General features: G+C 41.6%; 2 protein-coding genes across 2 annotated transcripts in view; one reads left to right on the top strand and one right to left on the bottom strand.

Moving 5' to 3' along the window:
* Window positions 1–570: 570 nt before the first annotated feature.
* On the top strand, window positions 571–7967 carry LOC145443977 (uncharacterized). The gene is made up of 2 exons (XM_080321881.1): window positions 571–5236; window positions 6188–7967. The coding sequence occupies exons 1-2, from the start codon at window positions 4554–4556 to the stop codon at window positions 6669–6671; spliced, it is 1167 nt and encodes a 388-aa protein (XP_080178007.1). The 5' UTR covers window positions 571–4553; the 3' UTR covers window positions 6672–7967.
* Window positions 7968–8227: 260 nt separating this feature from the next.
* The window catches only part of LOC145443970 (BRISC and BRCA1-A complex member 2-like), a 48935-nt gene continuing 45987 nt past the window's right edge, over window positions 8228–11175 (bottom strand). The window contains exon 9 of the transcript XR_013916579.1: window positions 8228–8409. The gene's annotated coding sequence lies outside the window, so the exon portion shown is untranslated. The remainder of the gene's footprint in view (window positions 8410–11175) is intronic.

Below are 11175 nucleotides of genomic sequence, written 5' to 3'. Positions count from 1 at the left end.
AATTCAGCGCGCAGGTCATTCGAAATATAGGTCGCACTGCTTAATCCTCGCAACAAACCACGTTTCCGTCCGCGCGGTTATTGTTGGTGACTCGTACATATTCAACACCGCGTGAGAGTCGCACATTGTACTGCGGTTTAGTGAATCTCCTGTTTAGCGATACTCGTGACTATTTACTTGATACATATTCAACACCGTGTGAGAGATTCCTATATCCGAAAGTACGATACGCCGTCGCGCCCATAAGAAACAACGCCACATCACCAGAGATTCCGTAAGAATACATGACAGACACATTATCGTCGTTAGCATGTCGCCGCACGTATACCAAAAAACATTAGCACGCCACCACGAGTTTCGCGTTATCATGCGACCGCACCCATAAGACGAAAACGTTAGCATGTCACCCCCGCCATAAGACGAAAACGTTAGCATGCCACCCCCGCCATAAGACGAAAACGTTAGCATGCCACCCCCGGTTTTCGCGTTAGCATGCGACCCCGCCATAAGAACCCCAGGCACATCACGAGCGATCGCCTATACTACTTCCGACATCAAATAACGACGAAAGGAGCACTCTAAGCATTGCCTATCGTTTTATATGCTCGGGATCGAGGAGCTAGTCGCAACAGAATCAGATTACATTCTTACGCTACAATAGTGCATTAATTTTACTATTTCAAAGCAACGCTATAGGCCGCAATAATATAGAAAGCAGGGCAGAGTCGTAAGGTCTTCCATCATACCCCCAGATTAGTTTATAGTGTCGAGAACATGTAATACAATTAATATGAGAAAAGAAATGCATCGGTACGTGCATTGGAATAGTAGCTGTAGACCATGGGATCAAGTTAAATGTTCATGATCGCATATATTTATTCAAAATGACATTAAGACGGAGATCACAAGGTTAGCTGATCCCGGAGAATAATATTAATCAATAATTCTAAAATTATATTTTCACCTGACCAAGGCACACACAATGTAAAATGCGATAAGACACAATGTGATGTAATGAAAAAAGAAGAGGATGCGGAACGACCATGGTCTCTTAAACAGGCATCCACCTCGACCCGATGTCCCAATTCTTTAATCGATTTTAGTCTCTATCATGCGGTTCTTTCTTGCTCTTTCCATACCTTGTGAGTGCGCTCTTTCAACGGGTCATTTTCTGGGCTATTTTGTCGCCTTAAAAACAGCGACTCAAGGGAAGAGGAGCTCAGAATAACCTCCGCGGCGGAATCGAACTCGGGGGGCAGGCGCTGATCGCCACCACTATACGCTATCTCCCCCGCGAATGCTAATCATATGACTAAAAACCGCTAATCGGGACACATTTTAGGCGGAGATCATAAAGTTATCTGAACCGGAAGAATGCTAATCGTGTGATTAAAAACTGCTAATCCCGACGCATAAAGTTGAAAAGGTTACGCGCGCTGACTACTCGAGGTGTCCCGAGTTTCCAATCAAGTGGGGTTACAGTATCTGTTGCATCATAATGCGAAAACGCGTTATTGACAGTCAGTTGCAATTAAATAAAACAAATCAAATGAAAGTCGTGTGTAATTAGTACGGTACAGCGAAGAAACGGTTCATAGAATATTGCTATCGCTCTGCAATGGTGGTACATAATTTGTTGATAGTTTAGTGAAGCCATTACCTAGGATACTATCGTCACGATCATTATCGGAAATATTTGCGCCCAGGAATGGTGCAGAGTGTACGCAGCTTTTATAGATTACTAGTAATCTATAATTTGTTCCGGTTTTTTAAATCATAAGATTAATCCTTGGTTTGTAAATCCCCATGAACGCGATAACTGACTTTATTGATCATCCAACTTTATGGATTATTTAGGTAGCTATAATTTGACAGCGACGACCCCAAGCCGTTCGAAGGTCGCTACGCAACCGGACAATAACCATGACGAGGTGAAGCCTTGCATTTCTAAATCAGAAGGGGAACGGCAGACGTAACACAGATTTGCACAAAATATCGTTATAATGTTTCCGTTGTGCGAAAATTATATCTAAATATTTTTTTCTTCTTTTATCACTCTGTTGATGCATGCAGCTCATTTTCTGCACCGGTAATCTATAGTAACGTACTATAAGCGTAGTTACTAGTTAGATGCGTATTGTTGCAGATTTCTCTTTTTATGATTCGGCGAAAATTTAGGATTCCACGAAGGCTTGCGCAGATTAGTGAAAGTGTTCCGCAAGTTATTGAAGGTTAAGAACCACGGCGATAGAGTATCTTTGATTTCTAACGCATCAAAACTATGCGCGTCGTTCGTTATACGTGCCGCGATAACCTGGTCGGAAGTGGTACGATGCAGCAAGTCTTGTCGATGTCTCAAACTGACTTGAGTCACGTATCCGATTCAGAATATTCATAGTAAACAGTTTCGGGACAGTTGTAAAACACCTTCATGCACGCGATTTGTATTCGCCCTCAAGTAAACTCGATAGAATGATCGTCAAGAGATCTCCTCAAGTCCCACAAAAAGAAGAATGATCCCCTATTATAACCCCAAGGGGAAAGGTGGTAATTTCAGTAAAATCTAAGCTCAAACAACATCTTGAATTTGACAGGATAATTTATACGCCTGGTGTTTTCGTGCGCATTGGGCATGAATAATGTATATGTTGAAACAACAGGAATTGAACGTGTACTCATTTCCGTTCAAAGCGCCAAGCTTGAAGCAATCAGAACGAATTTATACTGGACGATGACTACACGGGAAGTACAGTTATTCATACCATAGTTCAACATGATTTCAGAAGAATAACGAGAAGTCATCATCAATAATTTTTGAATCGCGGTTACCGAGTTGTGCTAGAACTCACTAGAAGTCGTTCTTAATATTCTTATCGTTGTGACTTTTCTATATCTGCAGAAAAACATGTTGACCTTCTTCGTCGTCCTCTTCAGCAGCTATTTACGAAAATCCATTATACGTTTGAGTGACGTTGGCCTAAAAGCGTTTACTGTGTTTTTAGTGACGTTATTGTTGTTCAACTAAATCGTGGTACATATATTGAGAAAATACTTACCCCGAACGTGCCGTAACGGTTTTCATTTCAATGAGCGCGGGGTAGTGTTTCTTGAAGGCTGTTTAGGATTATCGTGACGGGCGGATTGGGTGAGTGAAACTCAAAGTCCCAAAACGAGTTGCAAAATGAATATCGATGAAACTAAAGACATTCCGGTCAAACGCGTTTGGAAATGACATTTATACGTTATCACGACAGGTTATTTTTTACGTGCGTTGCAAATATTTTGCCATAAACTTTATCTCTGCACACGAACGGTGGAGGCTCGGACAAATATCCTCTCCGTAACTGTATATCAGGTTTGTCGATAAATTGGCTGAAAGATGAGATGCAGCACAAACAAATGTTGTATCATGACGTGAGGATCAATTGACAATCGATACCGCCAGATTATGTTTATTGTGCTGCGCCTAAGGTTACGTAAGCCTACCATATTTACTATAGTGGTGAGGTTTTTGAAGGTTACAATACTTACCACCATTGACTGCAGAAAACTGTATTACAGTCTGCTTAGGATAGCAGGAAACGATCGGGATTTCATACGAATAGACAGAGTTGCCAGACAGTACTTATTTATAACATTTGTGTTTAATTTTTACTTGTGTCCAGTCCAGTGCTCACCACAGGTCACAATGGGCACACGGACGATACGAACTAGGACCAGAAGACAATGAAGCAGTAATATTTTAAAGCTGGGCAAAAAGACCATTTTTGTCATCAGTTTACAAATTTCGCGGCCAAGCTATACTGGAGTTTTGGCTGCTTGTCCTTGGTTTTCGATCCGTATCGATGGCAACCCAGCTTGTAGGGCCGTCTGATTTGTTGGCAAACATTGGCCTATCTAATTACCTATATTATAGGCCCGTAGGCGACACAAGGAGTTGGTTTAGTTATATATTATGAAAACTCGCTACTGGTTTTCTGACAATGTCAACCCTTTAGTAATAAGATTGCCTCGAGCTATAAGAGGTCAAATTTGTTTGTGGTTGTTGCGATGACAAGCCCTAGGTTTCAACACATAGTGGGGAAATTAGTACAAGGCATTATAAAACAATGTGAATATGAATACAGAATATTTTGGAATATCACGGTGAAGGTATTGAATATAGACTTCTGGATATTGTGGCAAAGGTTCAGCACCCGTGATCATTGGTTCAACTCGGGGCCCTGCCTATATTGTGTCGGGGGTTTATCTGGGCTTCTCATGCCTGATCTGTGGACAAGGTGTCTTGAAGATCCCAGAGACAGGATGCGCGGAACTCCATTAGTAGAAAGCCGAGGCTAGAAGATGGCCAGGAAGATAATAGGGACTGAAAGAGTGGAACTACGTCCAGAACATTTCAAGAAGGCAAAGTCACATAACACAAAGAAATACATTGTCGTGAAGCACAAGGCTGTCGTTGCTGATGTGAATAAACGATAGTAGCATAGGTATTGATAATTTCACAATTTTATCGTTTTTGTTTTAAGGAAAATACGGTAAATAGGTAATAAAATATGTCCACTCTATCTGCTAATACAACAACAATCGGAACTGCATCGAACCAGACGTCGTACGACCCAGAGTATTATCAGTCAATCCGAGTAACAACTCCAGAATGGATTGTCGCAGAATGTATGTCTGTAATTGTGACGTCATTCGCCGTTTATCTGGTATGCGCGCTAACATACTACGAACTGACAAAACGAGGCATAGTACGCAGACGAAGCGAGGGGTCCGATTATTCGCAAAAGGATTACGAATCGGCGAGCAGGACGTCTCACTCGCCGACTAAAACACCGATGCAATCAGAGAGTCCCAAAACTAAAGGCGGACTAGTTTCTCGCAATAGAAGATCGAAGCCATCCCACGAAGAAAAATACGAATCGTGGCTTAGACTGTTAAATCTCAACGCAGCATTTTTCGCCATGTCTAAATGTTTCACGTTGCAAATCGATTTGATTAGCGGCACCTATTCATCGTCCATATGTACCGGGTACGCCTTCGCCACGATCATGTGCAACGGCACGAGCTTCCTCTCGGTATATTTGTTACTGTGGTTGCGCCAATGGGCGGTTCATTCCCACCATGCTCTGCAACATCTGCCCGTGAAGAAATTGAGGCTGATATCTTGGATATTGCTGGGAGCCATCCTCATTCTGTTCGTGAGTCTCTGCGTGCTGTTTTTCGTCACTATCCGGTAAGCAAGATTATATCGCCTACCCTCCAAGTTATTAAGAGCATCCTAATGTGAACTAAGAGTCAGCGTTAACTATAGCTCTCAATACTAAAACCACCAAATTCCTATTCTTGTGATATTGAAACCCAGTTTTCAAATTTCAAAACAAGGATTGTGGACTTGGACTTCGCTATTTGCCGGATTAAACTATACTGGCAAATGTTGCAAAATTGTCATTATTGTTCGAGTTGTGCTGTCATTCGCGTATCAAATTACTCTTCACGCGTTGCGTGATAAAGTTTGTAGTTTGTGAGGTAATCATTTTACTTGATAAATTAATGAAATCGTTAATGTGTTTTCTGACTGAGCAATAACCTTTGTGGTTGTGATTGAGGGTCTTTATTGCCAATTAGATCAGCTGGTGTTATTGCTTGATAAATACGAACGCGGCTTATTAAATCGAACGTCATCAAATCGCATAACAACGCTGCAAAGCTAAATTTCGACTCTTTGGTCAATTAATCATCCTCATACATCACGGATTCAAAGTTCGGTCGAACGAGTCAAAGTTTTAGTTAACTGTCATCCGATTTTGGTGAATTTGACATGAGAAATATAACAAATATTATAATATTCTTTATTCACAGTAAAACAGGTAAATACACACATAATCCGGGGAACAACCTGCCCCCTAAGGTAAAAGGCGTGATTGAAATGAATATTTAAAATTTTAGTTATACAGTCTAATTGCTATTCCTATACAATACTTGAAGAGGTCAGATTATAGAATTATTATACGAAATAGAAGCATTATTATTTATAACTTTCCAGGTTAATAAAGGTCAAAAACCGCCGCATTAATGTATAAGGGTTGGTTTAGGGTAGGTTCGGGTTAGGGGCTTAGGGCCTAATTCTCTGATAACCTCTATATTTTTGACTGTTGATCCAACTACATTATCACCCAAATTGTAGAGTCGTCAACGGGCCGCGCGGATGCGTATTCGCCGACGAAGGAACCATCTCACAAGGCGTCAGGTCCGGCTCCGGGATCGCCTTCACCGGTATATTCCAACCTGCTCTGTTCTGTCTGATGTGCTACCCGTTGATGCAGCACACCATGAACAGAAGAAAGGCCTTCGGAATCGGCGGCAGCAGCCGAAAGAAAATCAGAAAACCGTTAGACGTGGGAGAGGAAAAGATATACAAAATCATTCGCAGATTAATTATTAGCGTCGTACTAGTGACTATTTCTGATGTTGGCGGAGTGATAGGAGCTTTCATGCTGGAGACATATCCTGTGTTATACATCGGGCTGGTTTATGACATCAATATTACATTTGGAGCGTACGTGATAACGTGGTCCTTTACGAACTGGCGGCAAAGAATACTCCCATTTCACCCTAAACGCAAACGAACAGCGACGCGAGGTTCTAACGATGTTAGGCAGTTGGCGTGAACCGTTGCGTATCGTGTTTATATTTGCTCGAGTTAACAGCTGCAGAACACAGTGATTCTGCCATCTACTCTCAATGGACACTGGGACAGAAATGTCCGGTTGGTTACAATTGAATGCAGATATGTACAACTACAAAATTTTCATATTTTCCAAAAAACTTGGAAATTGAATTAAACTCCGAATTATAAAAAAATACAACTAAAATGAAGTTAAGTTCATACCAAATCACAGTTCATCCTCACAAGCATGGCAATGGCAAATGTATGTACACGTGTACAGTAGGGGTGTTCGAAAATGACTATTTTTCTCAAATTTTACTGGCTACTTGATAAAATTGTTAGGGTATCTAATATAAGCCTATACACACCAAATTTAGTTCAATTCCAGCTAGTAGCCTCGTTGCTACAGGAGAAGAAAGTTTATATTTATAATATTGAAATGAATAAAAAAAAATTCAAAATTTTCTGTTCACTCCATGAAAGTGTTAGCTTGTTTACAGAAACGATGTTCACCAAATTTGGTTCAATTCCAACCAGCGGAAGCGTAGTTTTTGCCGTCGAAAAATTTGGATTATCAATAAAATAGTATTTACGGTGGCCGATTCCTTAATTATTTATTATAGGTGTGCCCACCGTGAATACTATTTTATTCAAATCCGAATTTTTCGACGGCGATGACTCCGCTTCCACTGGTTGGGATTCAGCCAAATTTGGTGAACATCGTTTCTATAAACAACCTAACACTTTCATGGGTTAACAGAAAATTTTTAAACTTTTTTGTTTATTTTTATAAAATAAATAGAAACTTTCTTCTCCTGTAGCAATGCGGTTACTGGATGGAATTGAACCAAATTTTGTGTGTAGGCTTAAATTAGGCAACCTAACAATTTTATCAAGTAGCCAGTACGATTTGAGAAAAAAGTCATTTTGAAGAGCCCTAAGTACGTACGTCGTAGCATTTTCAGGAACGCCAGAAATTAGATTCGGATTAAAAGTAGAGCATAACAACTTTTCACAAATTAGATGAGAATTAAATTACTGGTACTTCTCTTTAATTAGTCTAATTATACGACTGTAATTTTCTAGTTGTGCTTGAATGAATGTAATTGCATGTTATTTTCGAATGCCCTGTGAGTCATGATTGTCGCTGTAGTGCGGTGCAATATTTATATCCATCCGGTGTATGGGTATTTAGTCGTGACTTCTAAGAATTTTCTTTTCATGAATACTGGTGTTATGTTGACTGTAGCTGACTGAGATCCCGCGTACGAAAAAGATCAACATCCGTTTGGTATGAGTTTTGGCTCGTCTTCTGTAGGATGCATTTGGGTAGAAAAATTTGACGGGAAGATCCCTGTTAACATTTGCCCCTTTGCTCTTCTGAACCGGTTTTATTACTGAAAGTGTGTTATCATTATGTCTCTTAGCGCGGGGGAAATTGACAAATCCCCTCGGCCGACTCGGTTTCTTCAAGATGGAATCCGGCCAAATATAAAAATATTCTGCCAATATCCACCCCGTATCGGACTATGATCCTGCACACGACACCCTATAGTATTTCGTGCGTATCAAAAAATAAACACGACTCCTTCTCCGACTTTATCAGCAAAAGTATGAATCCGGCTCCGGCCAAAAGTGGACTATTCATGCCCCGTACTACAATGTATTTCTTTGTAAGCCATTCCTCACTTCAAGCTGTGCACTAAGCCCTAAACGTTTAATGAGTACTACGCCCACGCCTCTGTTATGTTCGTGCATTTACGTTTTAGTGTCGTACAACTCTTTCTTTCTATAGGATTAGTAATTACCGCCAATCATTATTTCCTCGTGTGTCGTGCTTGTATTTATATCCTGTGTTCTGTTGTCTCGTGGTCTTGTCATTTAACTGTACTCTGGATCGTGTCGCTGCCTTAAAGTCATACTGCTGTTAAATATACTGATTTCGTATTGTAACCTCGTCGTATTGAGTTATTGTTCAAACAAGATCAAGAACATAACAATTGGTGTCAGAAGTCGGATTCAAAGTTTTTTCTGCGACGAATATATATCATGGAATCGGGTATTTTGAAAATTCTTGAGAAGCAGCAAGAGATGATGGTGCAACAACAAGCGAAGCAGCAAGAGATTATGGCGCAACAACAAGCGAAGCAGCAAGAGATGATGGTGCAACAACAAGCAAAGCATGACGAAGCAATGGCAAAAGTCATGACAGAGATGGCGCAATTGACGCAGAGGTTGAATCCCGGTGCATCAACATCTGAAGCTACCGCTCCCAAGTTTGATTCATTTGTAAAATCAAAGGAGAAATGGGACCAATATCTGCAACGATTCAACCATCACCTAGCAATTTACGGCATTTCCAACATGGAGAAGAAAAGAGCGTGTCTACTCTCATGGGTCGGACCTGAAACGTACTCGCTCCTACGTAATTTGTTTGGTGCTGCTGATGTCAGTGCGCAATCCTTCGACGCATTGACTGAGAAGTTGTCTACACACTTCAAAGACTCCATTCATGTGCAAGCTGCCAGGTACGAATTTTACAATTGCAAAATGCAGCCGGGACAATCATACGCCGATTGGATCGCTACTCTACGCGGAATCTCCAAGGATTGCAACTTCATATGCTCAAGAGATGGCTGTGATCAGAGCTACGTTGATGAGCTAATGCGCGATCTCATCATTAAAGAAACGCCGCACGCGGATGTGAGACGGCATTGTCTAACACAAACCAATCCATCCCTCGACGACGTTCTCAAAGTAGCCGCAACACACGTGAGAACGCTGGAAACCGATAGGGTTATCCAGGGCCAGAGTAGCGGTAAAGACACTTCCATCGTCAACAAAATGACGGGAAGTTATCAGAAGGGGAGAAAACCTTCCAAATCCATTCAAGGCAACTTCCCGGAAAGACTGAAATCCTGTAGCCGCTGTTTCATCGATCACCAGAGAAAAGACTGTCAATATCGACATGCAGTATGTCAGAAATGTGGTCGTAAAGGTCATATCAAACCTGTGTGCATGTCTACCAAACCTAGTATCACGCAACAGGTCACATCCGTCAATTTCTGCTCAGTGCCACTCCTCTCCTTCGACATCGATCAACTATATCGACGCGAAGGAAACCAGCTCTGGATCAACTCCAGCATCAACGGCATTCCGTTGCCGACACAGTGGGACACTGGTGCACCCTCCGCCATGGTGGGATTGACTGGGTACAAAACTTTGGGATCTCCGAAACTCTCAGCATACCATTGCTCTTTCGTAGCGTATGGCGACAAGCCACTGAAAGTGAAAGGTATTTGCACTGTAACCGTGCAGGTGGGTTCGGAAGTTCGAGTTGGCTTAAAATTGGTAGTTCTCGACGAACACCGTGGGCAAAACATTTTTGGTCTCGATTGGAGCGATGCTTTCTCCATGACCGCTAAGGGAACGTCTGCTTTGGATGCAATTTCCTCGCAGATGGTCAAATCGCAATCATGTAATACTATTGACATTTGTGATTCGAACGACAAATTGGTATCTTTTCAGTCCAAATTTCCCTCCGTTTTCTCTAATGTATTAGGACGATGCACCAAGACAAAGGTGACAATTCACTTGAAACCTAATGCCAAGCCCGTATTTAACAAGCCACGTCCCTTGCCGTTTGCAAGGCAAATCGCTGTTCAAACCGAATTGGATAGATTAGTCAATCAAGGTATCCTCGAACCAATCAATTACAGTGATTGGGCAGCACCAATTGTTGCCATCACCAAGTCTAATGGATCAGTACGCATTTGTGGTGACTTCAAAGCATTGAATCAACAAATTCAGATAGATCAACATCCCCTGCCCTCCTTGGATGAAATTCTTCACAAGTTACAGGGTGGTTGTATTTTCACGAAAATTGATCTTGCCGATGCTTATTTTCAGCTAGAATTAGATGATGATGCGAAGAATTTGTGTGTCATCAACACGCAATTCGGTCTATTCCGTTATCGCCGCATGTGTTTCGGAGTCGCATCTAGTCCCGCAAATTTTCAACGCTGTATTGATGCCATGATCACCGGCTTACCCGGTGTTGCTAGTTTTATCGATGACATAATCGTTACTGGCATTGACGAACGCGATCATTTTCGCAACTTATCGCTACTCTTTGAGCGCCTCACCGAATACGGTTTCACCGTCAACTTCGCTAAATGTGAGTTTTTCAAAAGTAGTATCGAGTATCTTGGTCACATAATCGACAAGGACGGCAAACGCCCGTCTCACAAATCCGTTGAAGCAATCAAACAGTTGCCTAAACCTCAGGATGTTCGCCAGCTACAGGCATTCCTGGGCAAAGTCAACTATTACCGCGCGTTTATTCCTAATTTCACGAATAAAGCCGCTGCCTTGTACCGTCTTCTTCAAAAAGACGCGAAATTCATTTGGAATACGGACTGTGACGCAGCTTTTCGCATTCTCAAAAACGACGTAATCGACGCTACGCAGTTAGCTCATTATGATGTGAACAAGCAGCTCATTTT

The sequence above is a fragment of the Botryllus schlosseri genome, chromosome 8, assembly GCF_051294905.1.
Source record: "Botryllus schlosseri isolate E-star chromosome 8, Bs_hap1, whole genome shotgun sequence".
In the NCBI taxonomy this organism is placed as follows: Eukaryota; Metazoa; Chordata; class Ascidiacea; order Stolidobranchia; family Styelidae; genus Botryllus; species Botryllus schlosseri.
Note: the sequence above shows the minus strand (reverse complement) of the source record. Positions and strands in the feature narration are given on the sequence as shown.

What these genes read in the sequence shown, in the direction of transcription:
- LOC145443977 (XM_080321881.1), top strand. Translation starts at nt 4,554, where the DNA reads ATGTCCACTCTATCTGCTAATACAACAACAATCGGAACTGCATCGAAC. An exon ending in CTGTTTTTCGTCACTATCCG is followed by an intron (nt 5,237 to 6,187) that starts GTAAGCAAGATT and finishes CCCAAATTGTAG; the next exon opens with AGTCGTCAACGGGCCGCGCG.